This window comes from Dasypus novemcinctus, chromosome 13 (assembly GCF_030445035.2).
Source record: "Dasypus novemcinctus isolate mDasNov1 chromosome 13, mDasNov1.1.hap2, whole genome shotgun sequence".
Lineage (NCBI taxonomy): Eukaryota > Metazoa > Chordata > Mammalia > Cingulata > Dasypodidae > Dasypus > Dasypus novemcinctus.
This window is the reverse complement of record NC_080685.1, coordinates 26,312,063-26,333,660: the sequence shown is the minus strand read 5'-3', so window position 1 is coordinate 26,333,660 and position 21,598 is coordinate 26,312,063. Positions and strand designations below refer to the sequence as shown.

Genomic DNA, 21,598 nt, shown 5'->3' with positions numbered 1-21,598 from the left:
CTCTTTAACAGAAGCGCGCCAGAGGGGGAGGAGAAGGGAGCAGGTGGGGAGAAGGAAGAGGGGGGTTGGGGAAGAAAGGGGAAGACGGCGGGCATTGTTCATGGTGTAATCGTACACAAGCCCTTTACACCAAGAACCCAATCAACACTACCAACCCGACCCCAGGGACGTGCCCATGGCCTACAAAAACACTTGATTCAAAAAACTATTTCTACGCTTTAGTCAGCACCAAGGTCTTCCTGTCTTCTGCGGGTGGGGGAACTCCTTGGGCACTAAGAAGTCTAAGCCTGCGCAACCGCGAACCCTCCACCCACAATGCGCTTGCGCGGGGACTGGGGCGGCTTCAGCGTCTAGGCAGTAACGCGGTCAGGGCTGGCGGGTGTCGCCACGCGGGTAGTGGGGTGCGGGACCTCCCGGGTCTGCCGGACCTCCGGCAGACCGCTCCCGCTGCCGGGCCAGCGAGGGTCCCTGCCCGATGGACCCGTTCGCCCCGCTCCAGCGGCCGTCTCGGTGCTTTGACGCGCCGCCGGAAGTGGCTCTGGGCGCCCTGAAGGGCATTAGGTCACCCAGGACTGAAAGCCGACCTCAGCAGTCAGTCAAGCGGCCGTCGCCGCCCTCTCACTGCTGGGAGAGCCCTCTGGACTCCGCCCTCCCCCGCCTCCTGGTTGGCGGAGCCTCCAGCATTTACAGTTCTGTGGGTGGGCCTGCGGGTGGATTAGTTTCGCTTTTTTGCCCCGAGGGTGAAAGGCGAACTCGAGACCCGGAATCCCCCTACCACTTGGAGCCATGCTGAGGGGCTTCGCATCGCGCCTGCGCGTGCTCGGGCCTCTGCAAGGTCCGCGGGGAGTCGAGCGGCAACCAGTGAGTGACCCTGAAGAAGCAGGAGTGGGTCCTGACGGGCCGGGAGGCCGGGGCCGGGGCCGGGGGGGGGGGGGGGGGGGGTTGTGGAACGAGACCTAATCAATAATACGGCTAAGATAACAGATAAATGTGTTTATCCGTTATTAGTTCAGCCAACTAATCTCAGAATAAAAGCTAACGTCAACTGCAAAGGGCATCAATATTAACGGGGTCTCGGAAATCCTTCAGATACAAAACATAGGAAATTGGTCAAAAAGGTGAGTCACTTTCAGAGCATTCTGCAGGATGCTTGGCTCTGGCCAGAAAGGAAAGGACCACTGATATTAAAATAGAGAGGAAAAACACGTGGCAGAGCTGCGATCTGAATTTAGTAGGCGCTAGAGTCCAGGCGCAGAACCATTAGTAACCTCTCACAAAAGAGCACTCCCTCTTCCAGTAGTTAATCCTGCTTGTTTCTGACTTGTAAATTCTGGAGCATGACTACCAACTTGGGAATTAAGTAGAAGGCACAAGATGCTTGTCGGTTAATCAACCCTCTCTAAGTCAGTTTGCTTAACTTTAAAGGTTGTTGTAAGATTCAATGAGATGATTCTCGTAGAGTGTTTAACACAGTGCCTGGCACATAGTATTAATAAATATTGCCTGTTTTTATAGCCCTATATTTTGCTTTATTGATTTATTCTATTAATATTGATTAATCCCCAGCAATGTGCCAGACTTTTTTGGTCATTGATGATGTAAAAATGAGTAAGAAACAACCCTTTCCCTCAAGGAACTTATGGCCTAGTTTTTTTTTTTTGAGTACCTGGATAGGGAACTGAACCCCAGGACCTCATATGTGGGAAGCCGGGGCTCAACCACTGAGCCACATCATCCCTCCGTCAATTGCAAATTTAAAATATGTATGTAGGGAGCACATGTGGCTCAAGTGGTTGAGCTCCCACATGGGAGGCCCGTTCAGTTCCCGGTGCCTCCTGAAAACAACAATAACAAAAACAACAAGCAAAACAAACTGAAAAACCAACTCAGCTGATGTGGCTCAGTGGTTGGGCACTGGCTGCCCCGCCCCAGTGCCAAAAAAAAAAAAAGTATGTGCTCTCTTAAAGGACCAAGGAAACATTGAGCAAGAACTGAAGGAAGACTTTAGAAATTTACACAAGTATCACATCTCTGTTAAGCAGTTAAAGTATTTACTTATATGTTGGTGCCTTGTAGTATGTGTAGGGTGTATTTACGTATTAGTATTCATGGGCTTTCTCAGTCATGCTGTTCCTGTTCCATAGCTTAGTTTTGAAAGAAAACATACAAAAAACTCGTAACTTGGTTTAACTATTCCCACTTTATGAATATAAACCAAAGATGACGCATATGAATGTATAATCAAAGATCAAGCAAGCCCTTCCTTCCTCTCAGGGCAACAAAAGGTAATGATTATCTCTAACATTTATCCCTCTGTGAATTTACAGGTGTCTTTGCAGTGGGTTTCAAGTAGCTCTTAGTTCTCACCTCCTTGTACTGAAACTTTTATATTTTTATTTCACACATCATGGTAGTGTACCTTAGGGGTTTCAGACTCACATGCCCCAAACTAAACTTCATAGTTCCACCTTTCTTCCCCTCATGACACACAAGCACTAACAAATCCTCCTCTTTCTTTTCCTTCTGTCCACCCCCATCCTCAAAGCCACAACTCAGATCATCTAAGACTCTTCTATTTTTCTCTTTCCCCACAGTCACTCCCCAATCCTTTGGTTGCAATATCCTAAATATCTCTTAAATCTTTTCATCTCATTCCTCTGAAATTAGTTCAGGTTCCAACCATATCTTGGACCTTTGCCCGTCTTTTTAACTGCTTTCCCTACCATTATACAGCATACGTTTTATTCATCCATTACACCAGAAGAGGCTTTCTAAGCCTAATTCCATGTTACTCCCTTGCCTAAAACTCCTTAAAACTCCCCATAATAGAAAAAAAAAATGTTTCTTAACTCTCATTCGAGTACCTTCTTCATGATTCCTATCATAACTGCAATCTACCTGTACAATTTTCCTTCATAGACTCCCTTTCTTTAATTAGTCTTATCATAATTAATATTTGTGAAATTAAGAGTGTGATGTGCCTTTTATGTCCTTTTATAATATGCATTCCAATATTTATAAAATACAGCCTTTTTCTTTGTGCTAGCTAACATCGTCTTTCATACTGGTCTTTGGAAACACTGACCTAGACGATGAAATCTAGGTCTACACCAAGGCTATGTAGAGCTTCTGGGCCTGTTCCCTTCTATTTTGCCAACTAGAAATTACTGCAGTTCTTGTACATTATCTCCATGAAGATTGAATTCCTAACCTTTCCCCAACATGTCATATGGGGTCATTTCATCCCTTGCTTGGAGCATCCCTTCCTATTTTCCCCTTAGTGAAAGTTTTATCCTTAAGAAATCAGCTCCATCACTCCTCACCTTTTTGAAGTGTTCCCTGAAAGTCACTCCTTCTGTGTCTGTATCTACTTCCATTGTAGCATTTTCACCGTCGTGGGCTCAAGCACTGAGGGCAGGGTCTGAGTCTTCTCTCTTTGTCTTACCTGTCCCTGGTACACAGTCATAAGCATATAATAGGTGCTCAGAAAGGTTTGTTGGATTTAGCTGAATCCCAGATTTTTAAAAATTAAAATTAGGCAGGAGAGCACACAGTTGGGGGAGTCATTCTAATTCCCAAAAGTCATTAAGTAACTCTGCTTCACTGGTCTATAAAAGAACTGTGGAAGTGAGACCCTAGAATTGCCTATATGAGACCTATAGAAGAGTGACAGAGCTCCAATTCACAACTCCAAAGCTCACACACACTATTCTGCCTCTGAGTTGACATGAATTGGTCAATACATACTCATTTCTGACAAATTGTTTCTGGTAGTCACTTCCAGAATTCATACACTTTAAGACCTACATGATTAGAATTGGATTCTAAAGAAACTGTCATAAACAGAAAAGAAGCTATATTCATGATATTCTAATGAGCATTTCAAGTATCAAAAGATTAGAAACAATTTAAGTGTCCAACTTAAATGGTCAAGTAAATTTTAGAATGTCAGCTTAGGGCGGCGGACTTGGCCCAGTGGTTAGGGCGTCCATCTACGACATGGGAGGTCCGCGGTTCAAACCCCGGGCCTCCTTGACCCGTGTGGAGCTGGCCCATGCACAGTGCTGATGCGCGCAAGGAGTGCCCTGCCACGCAGGGGTGTCCCCCGCGTAGGGGAGCTCCATGCGCAAGGAGTGTGCCCTGTGAGGAGAGCCGCCCAGCGCGAAAGAAAGTGCAGCCTGGCTAAGAATGGCACCACCCACACGGAAAAGTGACACAAGATGACGCAACAAAAAGAAACACAGATTCCCGTGTCCGCTGACAACAACAGAAGCGGACAAAAGGAGGGAGGAAGGAAGGAAAGAAGGGAGGGAGGGAGGGAGTCAGCTTAATGGGCAATTTTTCTGTTATTTCAATGATAACTGGGATTAAGGGCATGATAAAATGAATACTAAATTTTAAGCAGTGAAAGCAGAAAACAAAGTTATATTTCTTACTGAGAAATTATAAGTATATTAAAAATTCCATTAAAAAAAGACTTAGAGGAAATACATCAAAATTTTATCATTGTTTTTTACTAAAAAGGAGTGATAATGGATGGAATTTTGTTTGTTTTTCTTTTCTTTCCTATATTTTCTAAGCTGAGTTCTGAAGAATAAGGCAATCTAAAGACCAGAGGGAAAAAACAAAGGTACTAGGCCTGGGCTAGGGGTACACTGGTTTTTTACCCCATTCACATTCCCCCTCTCCTCCAATACCAGAAAGTTAAGACATCCTTTTGTTCATCCAGGCGGTTTTTAATTCTGTAGAGTTCTTGAAGCAGTTTCTCTGTATTCTTCCTATTGTGCCAGGATCAGAGCTGGCCCTGGTGCTGGTTCTTCCATCATGGTAACTGCAGCCTAACTGTTTTGGTCTCGGGTGCAGTTCAGGTGTTATAGGTACATTGAATCTGAATGAATTGATATGGGTGGCTGGAAGTAGAATGCCACAGTGTTTAGCTTCTGTGGTATTAAATCCAAGATTTCTGAAGAGGTGAGAAGAACCAATTTTCCTTTTTTTGTGCCTATCAGCATTCACTTTGTTGTGGTCCCCAGTCTTCCATGTCCTCCAGGGCCCTTGTAACATTCCAGAAACTGGGCACTGCGGTGGTAGCAGTGCTTGGTGCTGCAGAGAAATAGGACATGATTGCTGTGATACCAAAGCACTTGTCCCCCTGAACCTCTTCTTCCTCTTTCTCTTATATTCTTTTCTTTTTTTAAAGAATTATTTATTAATTTAGTCCCCCAACCATTTGTGCTCACTGTCTACTCTGTGTCTGTTTGTTGTTTGTGTCTGCTCAACTCTTTTTTTTTCTTTTTTTACCCCATCCTCGTTGTTTGCGCTGGCTGTCGTCTCTCTGTAACCATTTGCTGTGTGCTCTCTGTGTCTGCTCATCTTCTCTTCAGGAGGCACCCAGAACCGAACCTGGTCCCTTCCATGTGGAAGAGAGGCACTCAATTGCATGAGCCACCTCAGCTCCCTGCTTCATTGCGTGTCTTATTGGCTCTCTTTGTTGTGTCATCTTGTTGCATCAGCTCACCATGCCTGCCCATCATGCCAGCTCATTGTCTTGCTCGTCTTCTCCAGGAGGCACCAGGAACTAAATCCAGGACTTCTCATGGTAGGCGGGCACTCAACCTCTTGAGCCACATCCATTTCCCTCATCTTCTTTTTAGGAGGCACTAGGAACTCACTGGGGATCTCTCATGTGGATGGAGGGTGCCCAATTGCTTCATGCACATCCACTCCCTGCTTGTTGTGTCTCCTTGTTGTGTCATCTCACTGTGCCAGCCCACTGTATTGCTTTTCATCTTTAAGAGGCACTGGCAACCAAGTCCAAGACCTCCCAAGTGGGAGGTAGGCACCCAACTGTTTGAACTATATCCACCCCTCCTATTTTCTCTTTCCCAGTAATTGGTCCTATCATCCATCCAGTTGTATAATTCAGAAACTTGGGATTGATCCTTTTATTTCTCCTCTTCCCTCACTCTCCTTATCCAAATATCACCAAGTTTTGTTTCATGTTCTCATAATTTCTCCCCTGGGTTACCCCAGCAGCCTCCAAACAGGCCCCCAGACTCCAATCTTGGATGCTACCAGTACCTTTTGTACTGTGACCAGAGCTGATTATGTCACTCCCCTGCTTAAAATCCCTCTGAGAATATTAGAGATAAAACTCAAAGCAGGGAAGCGGACTTGGCCCAGTGGTTAAGGCATCTGTCTACCACATGGGGAGGTCCGTGGTTCAAACCCCAGGCTTCCTTGACCCGTGTGGAGCTGGCCCATGTGCAGTGCTGATACACGCAAGAAGTTCCGTGCCACGCAGGGGTGTCCCCTGCGTAGGGACCCATGTGCAAGGAGTGTGCCCCATAAAGAGAGCCACCCAGCGCAAAAGACATGAATATCATACATGATATTCCTACAATCCTCTTTCCAGCTGGCTAATTCTTTCTGATCAGTCAAGATTCAAGGGAACTTCCAGTCAACCAAGATGGGGATGTAAGAGTTCTAAACTTGCAAAAACTGGAAGACCATCTTCCTAAAAACTCTGGAAAAGTTAAAGGCTTGGATTAACTAGGTCAATGCTGAATCAAAAATGCAATTAAGAAAATGATAGGAGAAGCTCCTGGCAGCTTTGCTGGACCTTTCCCTATTCCCTCCCAGCAGTGCCTATGCTCCCATTGTGGATCCCTGGTCCTGTTCGGAAGGAGAAGAGGAACCTCAGTGCACACACTGGGGTGCTTTTATGTCATTGCCAGTCTATCAGATGGCAACTAGAAAGAGTGAACCAGGACACTCACCTCTGGCTTGTCCTCCTAGCACTTGCCAAAGCACCTAACAGACAGCTAAGGCAGTGTAAGGAATAATTAAATCAAAGTGGCCTGGGGTAAAGGATTACTGACTTTTAAGACATACATTAGATCACCGGATGTATTAGTCAACCAAAGGGGTGCTGATGCAAAATACCAGAAATCTGTTTGCTTTGATAAAGGGTATTTATTTGGGGTAGAAGCTTACAATTACCAGGCCATAAATCATAAGTTACTTCCCTCATCAAAGTCTTTTGCCATATGTTGGGGCAAGATGGCTACTGATGTCTGCCAGGGATCAGGCCTCCTAGGTTCCTCTCTTCCCGGGGCTTGCTTCTCTCCAGGCTCACTCTTTTATCTCCACAAGGCCCTTGTAGACTGTCAGGCAAACAGCTTGTTTCTCTTCCCAGGGCCTTTTCTCTTTGCTCATAACCAAGCTCCTCTGTGTGCTTACTTCCCAGGGCTCTAGCTCGAAAACTTCAACTAACTCTTCTGGCATGTGATTTTTCTCTGTGAGTCCCTGCCCACCAAGGGGGCAGGGATGCAATATCCTACTGGCGTGGCCCAATCAAAGCCTTAATCATTATTTAATCAAGTAAACCTCTGAATCCAATATGACCTAATATGGCCAGAGGAAAAGACCAGTTTATAAACATAATCCCATATGCTTTTTGGAATTTCTCAATAACATCAAACTGCTATAATGGTGAAGGGGGAAAGTCTATTTTATAGAGAATAGAGGGGACATTTGAATTTTTGTAAATGAGGGAATTCCTAAGGTGCAGGCCCAGGACAAGACAAAGGCTAAGAACCGAGAAAACCTTACGCTTTCGTCTCAGGCTGATCTTCTTGATAAACGAGTCAAACTCTGAAGAAGAGTACCAGCCAGTGCAAAGCCAATTTGTAAAGACTGTGAAATGTGTTTAGGACCATACCTTGGGACCCACGGGTGCTTTCTGACCCTTTAAAAAAAAAAGAAGAAGACCACACCTTGGACATACCAGACAAAGACTTAAAAAAAAAATGACCTTCAGGATACACAAAGAGATAAAGGAAAACACAGAGAAAAAACCGAAAGATATAAAGAAAACAATGATGAACAATATGAGAATTTCAGTAAAGAGATAGTAATTTTTAAACAAAACCAAACAGAAATACTGGAGTTGATGATGACAATACCTGAAAAAAAATCCTCTGGAGGATTTCAATAGCAGATTAGAGATGGAAGAAGAATCAGTGAACTGCAAAATAGATGAAATTATTCTGGCTGAAGAGCAGAAAGTAAAAAGAATGAAATCCCAATAAACCTCAAACAGGATAAACTCTAAGAGAACCATGACCATATACAGCAAACTGTCGAATACCAAGGACATGGAAGGAATTCTGAAAACTGCCAGAGAAAAGCAATGTGTTATGTACAGGGAATTCCTGTTAGATTAAGTCCAGTTCTCATCATAAACCATACAGGCAAGAAGACAATGGGTAGGAATACCTAAAGTGCAGAAAGATCTCTGGTAAAGGTAACTATATAGGCAATTATAAATACCAGTACTGTTGTATTATATTGATTGGTATATAGCTCCACTTTTTTTTTTTTTTTACTTCTTACAGGTTCTAAAATGCAAATGCGTATAAAGTAATGATAAAACTATGGTTTTGTACTGGCAAGGTTTGAAGATATAGTTTGACCCAAGTTTGTAACAAATATAACAAAAAGGAAGGGGAACTAGGGGACATAGGGACAGTATTTCTGTATGCTACTAGAGTTAATCTGGTTTCAAATCAAATGTGATGGTTATAGATTTAGGATGTTAAATTTAAGCCCCATGGTAACCCCAAAGAAAATAACTGAAAAAAACAGAAAGAAGAAATAAGAGTCAATACAAATAAATTGTCATAAATGAAAGGGGTACATTACTAACTTTACAGAAATAAAAGGATTATAAGAGGATACTATGAACATCTGTTCACCAACAAGTTAGATAACCTAAATGAAATGCACAAATTCCTAGAAACACACAAACTACCTACACTAACTCAAGAGAAAAAGGAAATCTCATCAGAGATGGAAGCAATAATCAAAAACCTCTCAACAAAGAAAAGCCCAAGTCCAGACAGCTTTACAGGGGAATTTACCAAAATTTTTAAGAAATTAATGCCAGTCCTGCTCAACTTTCTCCAGAAAATTAAAGAGGTGGGTACACTTCCTAATTCATTCTATGAGGTCAACATCACCCTAATACCAAAGCCAGATAAGGTGACACAAGAAAAGAAAATTACAAACTAATAGCCCTTATGACTATACATTGAAAAATCCAAAACAAAATCCTAACTTGCACACCAAATCCAATAGATGTATATACTGTGATCAAGTGGGATTTATCCCAGGTATGCAAGGGTAGTCGGAAAAAAGAAAATCAATTAATATAATACACCATAGAACAAAGGAAAGCAGCCACGTAATTACTCAGTTGACATAGAAAAGGTATTTCACAAAATCCAGCACCTTGGAAAACTAAAACTAGAAGGAGACTTCCCCAGCATGCTTAAGGATGTATATGAAAATCCACAACTAATATCATACTCAATGATGGAATACTGAAAGCTTTCTCCCTAAATCAGGAAAAAGAAGGATGCCCTCTGTCACCACTGTTATTCAACATTGTAGTAGAAACTCTAGCCAGAGCAGTTAGTTAAGAAAAATAAAAGGCATCCATATTGGAAAGGAGGAAGTAAACATGCCAATCTGCAGATGACATGATCCTATACATAGAACATCTTGAAAATTCCACAACAAATCTACTAGAGTTCATAAAAGAATTCAGCAAAGTGGCAGGTTACAAGATCAACACCCAAAAATCAGTAGTGTTCCTATATACTAGTAATGAATAATGTGAAGAGGAAGTCAAGGGGGGAAATCCATTTGCAATAGCAATCTAATGTCAATATCCATGAATAAATTTAACCAAGGACATAAAGGACTTGTGCATGGAAAAAACATTGCTGACAAAAACAAAAGACAGGGAAGCGGCTGTCAAGCAGTTGGGCTCCCATCTACCATATAGAAAGTCCATGGTTCACTTCCTAGGCCTTCTTGTGAAGGCAAGCTGGCCTGCATGGAGTGCTGGCCCACGCAAAGAGCTGGCACAGCAAGATGATGCAACAAAAAGAGATACAGAGGAGAGACAATAAGAGACATAGCAGACCACGGAGCTGAGGTGGCACAAGAGATTGAGTGCCTCTCTCCCACTCCAGATCAGTTCCCAGTGCCACCAAAAGAGAAGACAAGCAGCACAGAACATACAGCTAATGGACATGAGAGCATACAGCGAGTGCAAAAATAATGACAGGAAGGGGAATAAATCTTTTTAAAAAAGACTAAATAAATGGAAGACATTCTGTGTTTATGGGTTGAATGTGGATCCCTAGGGGCCAAAGGAAGATGTCCAGCAAGGGGATGTACTCAAAGGGATGCATCAGAGACCTGAAAATATGAGCCAAAACTATTAAATTCCCAGGAGAAAACATAGGGGAGCATCTTTGGACATTCTGTTAAGCAATGGTTTCCTAGAATTTATACCAAAAGTATGAGCAACAAAATAAATAATAGATAAATGGAACTTCACAAAAATGAAAACCTTTTGTGCATTTCTGCATCAAACATCTTCATCATGAAAGTAAAAAACTACAGAATTAGAAAAAATATTTGGAAACCACATATCTGAGAAGTGTTTAATACTCAGAATATATAAAGAACTCCAACAATTCAGCAACAAGTCAAACAACAATTTAAAAATAGGTAAATACTTGAATAGGCATTTCTACAAAGAAGATATGCAAATGGTCAATAAACCCATGGAATGATGCTTAACATCATTAGCCATTAGGGAAATGCAAATCAAACCACAGAAAGATACCATTTCACACCCACTAGAATGGCTTAAAATTGCAAATGTTGGAGAGGATGTGAAGAAATACAAATACTCATTCATTGTTGGTGGAAATGTAAAATGCTGTAGCCACTGTGGAAAACAGTTTGGCAGTTTCTATGAAAACTAAACAAAAAATTACCAAATGACCCAGCAGTCTCACTTCTAGGCATCTACCCAAAAGAATTGAAAGCAGGGATTTAAGCATATATTTTCACACCAATATTCTTAGCAGCATTATGCACAATTGCCAAAAGATGGAAGCAACCCAAGTGTCCATCAACAGATGAAACAATATGCTATATATTTTTAATGGAAAGTTATTCATCCATGAATGAATGAAGTTCTGGCACATGCAAAAACATGGATGAAACTTGAAGACATCATGTTGGATGAAATAAGCCTGACACAAGAGGACAAATATTACATGGTCTCACCTATATGAAGTAATTAAAATGTACAAATTCATAGAGTCAGAAACTAGAATATAGGTTTACCAGGGTCTAAGGTATTGTAGAGAATTGGGAGTTAGTGCTTAATTGGTACAGAGTGATGGAAAGGTTGTGTTAATGTATAATGGTGATGGTAGAATCTGAATCTAATTAACACCACTGAACTGTAAATGTGAATGTGGTTAAAACGGGAAATTTTAGGTTGTATGTATGTTACTAGAATAAAAATTTTTTTAAACTGTGGAACTATACAACACAAACATTGAATCCTAATATAAACTATGGATCATAGATTAATGGTACAATTATAACAATACTCTTTGATCCATTTTAGCAAAATTACTACACTAACACAAAGTGTTAATAAGGCAAACTGTGTTTGTGTGTAGATATATGAGAACTCTGTACTTTCTCTACATGACTTTTCTATATAACTACAACTCCTCTAATTCATAAAAAAAAGTTAACAACAACAAAAATAGACTCAAGTCAAAGAACCCCTCCCTAAACCCCTAATCTGAGATCAATACTTCTCCCCTGTGATCTAGCTTCTAATGCATACCTCCTCACTGGTGGCACTTTTTACGTGGAGGGCAATGTCTTTCCTTCATTCCTCTTTTATTTCCAGGGCCTGGCTCGCTTGTGTTTGAATAATGCTTGGAAAAAAAGAGTGGAATCAGTAGGCCTAGGCTCAACGCTGGTCCTGCCAGTAGGTAGATGAATAACAATGAGCAAATCACATATTCTCTCTCAATCTCCCATTTTCTTCAAGGAGTTTGGTTGGACCAGGTGATCCCTGGAACTCCCTTTCATTCCAAAGTGACAAGCCTTTGGGAAGGGAAAAAGCAGCAAGATAGTCTTGGAAAATATGGTAGTATGTTATGAACAGGCTGCACCTCCAATTGCTCTTTTTCTCCTCTCTTTCAGAGGTCATTTTCTTCCAAGGAAATCATTCAGAAGGACCATTCTCTCCCCAAACCCAGCTGGAGCAAGGACATAAAGCTGCTCTTCGACAAGTTCATGAAGAAATGCGAAGACAACTCCTGGAAACGTTTGCCTTCTTATAAGTTTAGTGAAGCATTAAATGTCATCAACAACAGGGTTTCTGGTAGGGATTCATTTTTGGTTTTATATCCCTTAAATATGAATAGTAATGGCCTCTTTATCTGCCATTTTAAAGGGTTCTTTAATGCCTAATTAGGTTCTATGCATTAGAAGAAGGAAAAAACCTTGCCTATCCTGACCTTAGGAGAATGCAAAAATTTTACCATTCTTTCAGATAAACCCTTATCCCCAAGGAATGTCTATTTTTCTAAGGAAAGATCAGTGACGTTTGTAAGATTCTCATAGGAGACCATGAACTAGAAGTGTTAGCCACAAGTTTAAAGAGTTGGACAAATATGGGTAGTTATTAAAACAAAGCAGTTAATTGGATAAATTGGGATAACTAAACAGAATCTGAGGATTGACTGATAAGATTGTCTAGTCTAGAGATGCAAGGGGCTTCTCAGTCTCCACTACTCAGTTTCCTTTTGGTAGACACTCAAATATTTGTTAAATGAATAAATGAATAAAATAAATACCCTGTTTCTTTGAGTGTTACACCACCTTCTTGATCACCCTTCTCTTCTCCCCTTCTCCGTTGCTGCTGCCATCTACCAGCCTCTCCCTTATATGTTCAGTATTTTAGGGAACTGGTTAACCTTCTTCCCCTCCATCGTTCTGTTCATCATTCCTAGCAAGTCCAGCATTCCACATTCTGGTCCTCAGTTCATTTTCCTCCTATGAACTTTTCTTTCACCCCACCCCACCCACATACTTCCATGGACATCTTAAGCCTAGTCTTAAAAAACTACACATTCTCCAAAACCTCAAATTTGGACATCCTGCTTTCTGACCAGAGCCTTTTATCCTTCCAGCCTACTTCCTTAAGGGCCCCTCAGAAACAATGCCCTCGCGCTCCCTTCCGCCTTCACTTTTCCCCTCCCCGCTTCCCTATCCCCCTGCTCCGCTTTCCCCTTCCTCTCTCTTTTTCTTTCTCTTTCTTTCTCTTTTTCTTGTCATAAGGAGGTTGTGGGATACTACTTAACTGTTAACCTACCTACCTTCCTGGCTATCATTATCTACCAAAAGAACTTGAGAGCTGTGCTGACCAAACTGAGTTAGACAAATTTGAAACAAAAAGGTCTCTCAGATAAATGGTTCTTAAATTTTGTTTTCATGGATCATTGAGTTTGGAGACCCACATAGGGTTGTTAACTTTTTCTTGTTACCACACTGTATTGTTTAAGCAACAACACCATTTCTTTTCACCATCGTTTTATTTTTTTTTATTTTTTTAAAGATTTTATTTATTTATTTAATTCCCCCCCTCCCCCGGTTGTCTGTTCTCTGTGTCTATTTGCTGCGTCTTGTTTCTTTGTCCGCTTCTGTTGTCGTCAGCAGCACGGGAAGTGTGGGCGGCACCATTTCTGGGCAGGCTGCACTTTCTTTCACGCTGGGTGGCTCTCCTTACGGGTGCACTCCTTGCGCGTGGGGCTCCCCTACACGGGGGACACCCCTGCATGGCGCAGCACTCCTTGCGCACATCAGCACTGCGCATGGGCCAGCTCTATGGGCCAAGTCCGTTTCCCCACCATCATTTTAAAACATAAAAGCTATCTTTTTTTTTTTAAGATTTATTTATTTATTTATTTCTCTCCCCCTTCCCCCCTCCCCCCTCCCCCTCCCCTAACCACTAGGCCAAGACTGCCGCCCCATAAAAGCTATCTTGACATGCAGAGAGTAGAAAGGACATACTCTCAGTGGGGAAAAAAACAAACAGTATTTTAAATATATTTAGCTTAATTTTAAAACTTGCTCCATTCTCTTTATTTTTCTCCTTTTTGTATAGTCTATTGAAAATCTCAAGATTTGGTAATCTGGATCAGGAATTTTGAACTATTCTAAGTTAAAACTTTGAATGGTTTGATGTTTATCTTATCCTGAAATTCCACAATATCAGAATTCGAAAAGATCCTAGAGGTCATCTCAGTTCATCTCCTCATTGAATGGATAAGAATATGGAGAAAAGGAGCAAGTTCTAGGCCAATCCTAGGCCAAGGACTTAATTTTCCCAACTCCTAGGCCAAGGTTTTTTCCCACTATACCATAAAACTGATCCTTAATGCTTAGTGTCTTTTTCTAGTCCCCTAGATCATTAATTTACTCAACAACTGTTTGAGTGCATATAATGTTTATATTTGTGCCAGTTGCTAGTATACGTTCATGGCCTAAAGAAAATTCTCCCCTATCTCCCATATCTTTTTCCAAGTTGTAAATACAAATTCTTTAGGAATAAATGCAACGTGAACAGTATTATGCATGGCAATTTAATGAGCTGTGAAAGAGAATTAAGTGTTTGAGGAATTAAGTTTTAAAATGGCTATGAATGGGCAGATTTGCCCTTCCTTTAGAGCATTAGCTTTCAATCTGTTTTGAAGTAGCCTACATTTTGAATCACAACCCAGTACACACAACTTTCACACAATTGTATAGCTGAAAAAAAGTATGTGAACAAGTATACTAGTACTTACACTGGATATTTGTGATAAATCCCATTCCTTTTAAAATTCTGGATACAACCCACTGATCAGGTTCTACCCCTAGTTTGGGCCTTAGAATCACAATCACAGGGAATATTGGGCTGAACTGGCTCTGGTTTTAAGTCAATATAGCTATCTTCTGCTAAGAGCTAAACTCATGTCTTCCCTGTTGTTTCGTTACCTTTTTTCCTTAAATCTATTTTAACTACTCTTATTCCAAGGAGGGTTTCTATCTCTATTTTACCATTTTATTCAATATATCACTTATATACTATATTTTCTACTGCCACATATGGGTAAGAACTTGTTTTTATTTCACTAATGTTTACTATGGCCCCAGCTGTACTGTGAATTCTTCAACCCAAAGACCCTGTATTAGTCAACCAAAGGGGTGCTGATGTAAAATACCAGAAATTGGTTGGTTTTTATAAAGGGTATTTATTTGGGGTAGGAGGTTACAGATACCAGGCCATAAAACATGTTACTTCCCTCACCAAAGTCTATTTTCACATGTTGGAACAAGATGGTTATTGATGTCTGCGAGGGTTCAAGCTTCCAGGGTTCCTCTCTTCCCAGGGGCTTGCTTCTCTTTCCTTTCTGTGCTTACTTCTCCGGGGCTCCCGCTTAATTCTTCAGCCTCAAACTCCAACATCAAAAACCCTCAACTCTCTCCTTTGCCATGCCTTTTATCTGTGAGTCCCCACCCAACCAGGGATGGGGCTCAAGGCCCTAATGACGTGGCCCAATCAAAGCCCCAGTCATAACTCAATCGTACCCAGGTACAGACCAGATTACAAACAATCCAGTATCTATTTTTGGAATTCATAACCATATCAAACTGCTACAGACTCTATATTCTGTTTTTCTGTAGACCCTCCCATTCCCTTTAATTTTACACCCAGCTGACATATTTTTGTTGTGGTGGTAACATGATATATAACACAAAATTTCCCATTTAACCATTTTAAGTATAAAATTCCATGGCAGTAATTACATTAACATTGTAGTGCTACCATCACCACCATTCATTACTAAAACTTATCACCCAGAACAGAAACGCTACCCATTAAGCAATGACTCCCCATTCCTCCTACCCTAACCCGTAGTTACCTCCAATCTACTTTAGTCCTTATGAATTTGCTTATTGCAGATATTTCGTATAAGTGGACTCATATGTGTCCTTTTTTTAAAAAGATTTATTTTATTTCTTCCCTCCCTCCCCACCCCCCGATTCCCCCATTGTCGGCTCTCTGTAGCCATTTGCTGTGTGTTCTTCTGTGTCTCCTTGTATTCTCATTAGGTGACTCTGGGAACCAATCCTGGGACCTTCCAGGGTAGGCAAGAGGCGATTACTCTCTTGCACCACCTCAACTCCATGTTCTGCTATGTCTTCTTATTTTTCTCTCTTCTGTGTCTCTTGTTGCGTCATCTTACTGTGCCAGCTCTCCACATCAGCCAGCACTCTGCGTGGGCCAGCTTGCTGCATAGGCCAGCTTTCCCTCACCAGGACACCCTGGGCATTCAACACTGGACCTCCTATATGGTAGATGGGAGCCCATTTGGTTGAGCCACATCCGTTTCCTAATATGTGTCCTTTTGTGTCTGGCTTATTTCACTTAGCATAATGTCGTCAAGGTTCATCCATATTGTAATGTGTCAGAACTTCCTTTTTAGAACTGAATAATAGTGCATTGTGTGAGTGTATATAACACTTCATTTATCCATACATCTATTGCTAGACATTTGGTTTGTTTCTTCCTTTTGGCTATTGTGAATAATGCTGCTATGAACATTGGTATACCAGTATCTGTTTGAGTCCAAGTTGCCAATTCTTTTGGATATTTACCTAGGAATGGAATTTCTGGGTCATATGGTAATGTTATACTAAACTTTTTGAGGACCCGCTAAACCCGACTGGCTTTTTTTTTAAACTTTTTATTTTGGAATAATTGCTAACTGACAGGAAAATTGCTTATCTGCACTTCCTAATTTTTAAAACAATGAATGTATACAATTTGTTTAATGAAAACGTAACTGAGAAACAATACATAGAACTCCAACATACCTCTCCATGCAGATACCCAGATTTTTCAACTCCAGCTGATATTTTCCTCCATCTTCCAGTGGCTTGTGATTCTAGCAGTGTACAGGTGCTTAGCTCTGTCATGGCTTTTCTGTCAAACTTGGTTCTTATGTGCTTTTGCCCATCCACCTCATTTCCTGACAGACTCACATTTTAAAGAAGGAAAACAAAGGTCACAGGCCCAACTCTTCACCAGAAGCTTTGAGGATGGCTTAGGCTTTGAATATGTGATGTTCTATAATGAGGATGAGAAAAGAGCGGTTTGCTTGTTTCAAGGAGGCCCTTACCTGCAAGGAGCACCTGGGTAAGAATGCTTGCCTAGAAATGTGGATCTTATCTTTATCTGGTAGCACCCCTCTCCATATCAGTGGATTATACTGAAGGCAATAAAGTGATGATATAGTTGTATATTTATTGACATGGGAAGATGTTTATATTATTAAATGAAAAAGCATAGGACATGGGTAATAGAGTATACTGTGAAAGAATATTATTAACACATTAACAGTGGTTATCACTAGGTAAAAGATTATGGGCCTTACATTTTCTTTTCTTTTTTCTTCTGCTTTATCTGCATTTCCTAAATTTTCAAACAATGAATGTATATAGTTTGTTTATTGAAAACATAAGTTTTTAAATGTTAGCTTTTTGTTTGCTTGTGATTTGATTGCCTTTAAGTTCCAGATTTATTACAAATGTGTAAGATGATACTATTAAGATCTAAACAAAATTAATCTAGGGACATGGGTATTTTTTACTTTTAATACACTGAATATGGACAAAGTGGCCCTTTCATAAGTAAAATGTTTGGAGATGCTTGGATAATTTCTCTCACTTTCTTGAGAGGCTCTGTTTTCAGAATTCACAGAAACATTTTCCTTCCCTTTCTCTTGTAACTAGATTCCTCCATGGAGGTGCCACTTCAACCATGATCGATACTACTCTTGGCATATGTGCATTTTTATCTGGGAGTGTTGCCATGACTGCCAATCTCAACATTGATTTTAAAAGGTAAATTCATAGGAATGCATTTCTTCTCCTTAGTTGCCATAGGTTGGGTTCCCCAGCAACAGACCCTAAGCCAAAGATTTGTGTGCTAATGATTGTTAAGAAAGTGCCCCCACAGAGAAGTAGCCAGGGAGTGCGGGAAGCCGGACTAGGAAGGGGAAGAAGCCAAGCAAGGTTGAGCTCTCAAAGGGCAGCTTCCACCTGATCATGCAATGGAACTCTGGAATAGAATTTACACCACAGAGTTGTCCTTACCCCAGGTAAGGGAGCTGGGCCTTCATACCCTCTTACACATCAGTCATAGGGTAAGGCAATCCTGAGGCCATAAATTCCCAGCAGCTCTCTATATTCGAGCTACACAGGCTCCAAGGAATACCACCAAAAAAAAAATTTTTTTTAATGATCCAAGGTATATTAGTCAGCCAAAGGGGTGGTGACACAAAGTACCAGAAATCTGTTGGCTTTTACAAAAGGTATTTGGGATAGAAACTTACAGTCACAAGGCCCTAAATAGTCCAATTCATGGTTACTTAAGAGGTACTTTCTCACCCAAAGTCTGTTGCAACATGTTGATGCACGATGTCAGGCAGTGTCTGTAAGAGTTCAGCCTTCTCTTTCCTCTTAAGCTTCCATGGCTCAGCTTCTTCATATCTCTGCTGTAGGCTGGCATAAGGCTCATCTCTCTTCCCAGGGCTCCTTTCTTTCCAGGCTCAGCTTCTCTGGTCTCTTCACAAGGTCAGCTGTAGACTATCAGCCTCATCTCTCTTCCTGGGGCTGCAGAATCCTGTCTGATGAGCTGTCTCTCTTCCTCTCTGTTCTTCTCTGTGTTCTCCTTCTCCATGTGAGAGTCTGTTTTATACCCACCAAGGGGTTGCAGACTCAAACCGAGTTGCCCTAATGATGTGGTCAAATAAAAGCCCTAATCTTGATTTAATAAAGTAAAAGTGAAACCTCTGAATCTAGTACAATCAAAGGAGAACATGCCCAGAGGAACAGACCAGTTTATAAGCATCATATTTCTTTTTTGGAATTCATCAATAACATCAAACTGCCACACAAAGGGATCTGAGTGGAACCCCAACAGCTACTCTAATGAATTTTACATAACTTCATACAGAATGAAAGGACAGCAAGATGAGTTTGATATCCATCAAACACAAAATTTACCACGATCTTATATCATTCTTTAACCATGCACCTGTACCCCTACAGTGAAACAAAATATGAATACTGGAACAGAAATAGAGAAAGAGCTAGAGGGCAACAGAGTCAAAGGACAGAGAACCCAATAAGTGAGGTCTCCAAGTGAGGTTTTGTGGGTCTAGGGAACATTTAAGTTATGAAACATCTCCATATTACATCCAAGAGAACTGGATGGTGTATGTGACTGTCCTCAGGGAGTCATGCTTCAAAGATTCTGGGTTTATTTGCTATAAGTAATCCTTAGCTAGGCATATTCCACTGAGGGAATTCCATAGAAAAGAACTCTTCCCCATAAACAATATCAGCGGTTTATTTCAGGATTTGGCAGACTATTTTTGCTATTAATATTTTATGCTTTGAGGCCATATAGTCTCTGTGACAGTAGCTCAACTCTGTCATTTTAGCACATGATACATAAAGACAATGGTAAACAAATCAGCATAACTGTATTCCAGTAAAACTTTATTTATAAAAAACCATCAGCTAGCCAATGGGCCATCGTTGATAGCCCTTGGTCTTTTTCTCTGGAGGTCCATTTGGAAGAGATGAGACACTTGCCTTCTTTGCTTTCTTCAGGGATTATTTCCTTCTACTTCCCACACCTCACACTGACATACGTACACACAGGGACTAAATGAATTGTAGGCCAGTTCTTTAACTTCTTCCTCCCTAGCTGCCAATAATAGTAACTTCAAAACAAAAATGACTTAAGGTAGAAGTCTATCATATAAAAGAAGCCTAGAAGATAGCCTCCTGAGCTAGTATAGCAGCTCTATTGTTCCAAGAGACGCAGGCTCCTTCCAACTCACCTCTTCACAGTCGAGTATCATCAAGAGCCATCACACGTCCTAGAAAACAGGATTGAGGAACTTCTGTCCTCTCTCCTTTCCGGAGACTTTCTGGAAGTACTATACAAGACATTCATTTAATCTCGTTAGTAATAAGGGAGATTGAGAAATGTGGTCCCATAACTAGTTACAATGTTACCACAAATAAAGTCAGGGTAGGGAACTCACACAATCACAGACACATCAATATATTAAAAATTTAAGTACAGAGAGGCTAAGTAACTTGCCCAAGGTCACATAGCTTGTAAGTGGCAAAATGAGGATTCAGACCTGCTCCAGAGTCTATTCTCTTAACCTCCTCATTATCCTGTCTCTCAGAAGACAAAAGTACTTTAAAATATTTGGATAGAACTGAAACAACAAGGAGGTAATGAAAAGAGACTTCCACAGGCCAAAAGTAATTTAAGCATAGAAAAAAGGGTGAAAACGATCGCTAACTACATTATGGAAAGCCCTAAGGTCCTAATGATTCACAAGAAGGGAAATGTTAGCACTAGGAGTACAATTTAAAAAACAGGTAAGCCAGGCATCTTCGCAGAGAGTCGCGTTGGTTTCCTGCTTCAACAGTGCTTTAACAGAACCCAGTGCTCGGGCCCCATTGGTCAGTCACTCCCAACTGCCTTCCACCATCCTTCCAGTGTTATGCAGCCACCACCACCTCTCCTCAACCCCAGCCATGACCAGGACTCAGAGGCCGCCATCAATCGACAGATCAACCTGGAGCCCTATGCCTCTTACATCTACCTGTTGATGTCTTACTACTTTGACCGTGATGATGTGACCTTGGAGAACTTTGCCGTGTATTTTCTTCCCCAATCTCACAAGGAGAGGGAACATGCTGAGAAACTAATGAAGCTGCAGAACCAAAGGGGCAGCTGAATCTTCCTTGAGGATATCAAGAAACCAGAATGAGATGCCTGGGAGAGTGGGCTGAATGCAATGAAATGTGCATTACACTTGGAAAAAAGGGTGGATCAGTCACTACTGGAAACTGCATAAACTTGCCACTGACAAAAATGACCCCCACTTGTATGACTTCATTGAGACCCATTACCTGAATGAACAGGTAAAGTCCATCAAAGAATCAGGTGCCTTCCTAACCAACTTACACAGATGGGTACTGGCTTGGCAGGGTATCTCTTTGACAAGTACACTCTGGGAAGCAGTGGTGATGAGAGCTAAACCTTATGCCGGCTTCCCCAGAGCCACAGAGCAGTGCATACATGTTGGATTTACTTTTTCCATAAGTTGTAGCAATGTCACCAAGTTCTTTCATTGGTACCATTCCTTCAAATAAAGTAATTTGGTACCCCTCTCAAAAAAAGTATAATTAAAAAACAAGGATAACCATAATAGTATGTCTAATTTTTAAAATAGTTTACACATAGAGAACAGTGTTGAAACATTTATCTTTTACTAAACATATGTCTGTCTTTTATGTGTTTTATACTGTGGAAGGAAGAAATGGTAAACAGAGAAAGATATGTGTACCAGCCAGGTTTTGTGAGTTTCCATTCAAAGAATCATGCATACACATCATGGAATCTTGCATGTTAGCTTAAGGACCTTGAGAGTCTGCATGAAGTCAGGATACACAAGACCCTGAGCATGTCCATCAAGACTATTACCTCTACATCCCCTGAAAGTGTGGGAACTACAAGTGAGCCGACCAGGTGAAAAAGAAACATCGGTGCACATTCAGA

The 21,598-nt window shown here is 41.2% G+C and overlaps 1 protein-coding gene across 1 annotated transcript; it reads left to right on the top strand.

Moving 5' to 3' along the window:
- Nucleotides 1-317: 317 nt before the first annotated feature.
- On the top strand, nt 318-21,092 carry LOC101443389 (ferritin heavy chain). Its single transcript, XM_071207443.1, is given in 7 exon segments — nt 318-861; nt 12,097-12,277; nt 16,981-17,140; nt 17,737-17,847; nt 20,534-20,885; nt 20,887-21,001; nt 21,004-21,092. Coding segments are annotated over 7 exon segments (1,068 nt in total). The 5' UTR covers nt 318-786; the 3' UTR covers nt 21,078-21,092.
- The last annotated feature ends 506 nt before the right edge of the window (nt 21,093-21,598 follow it).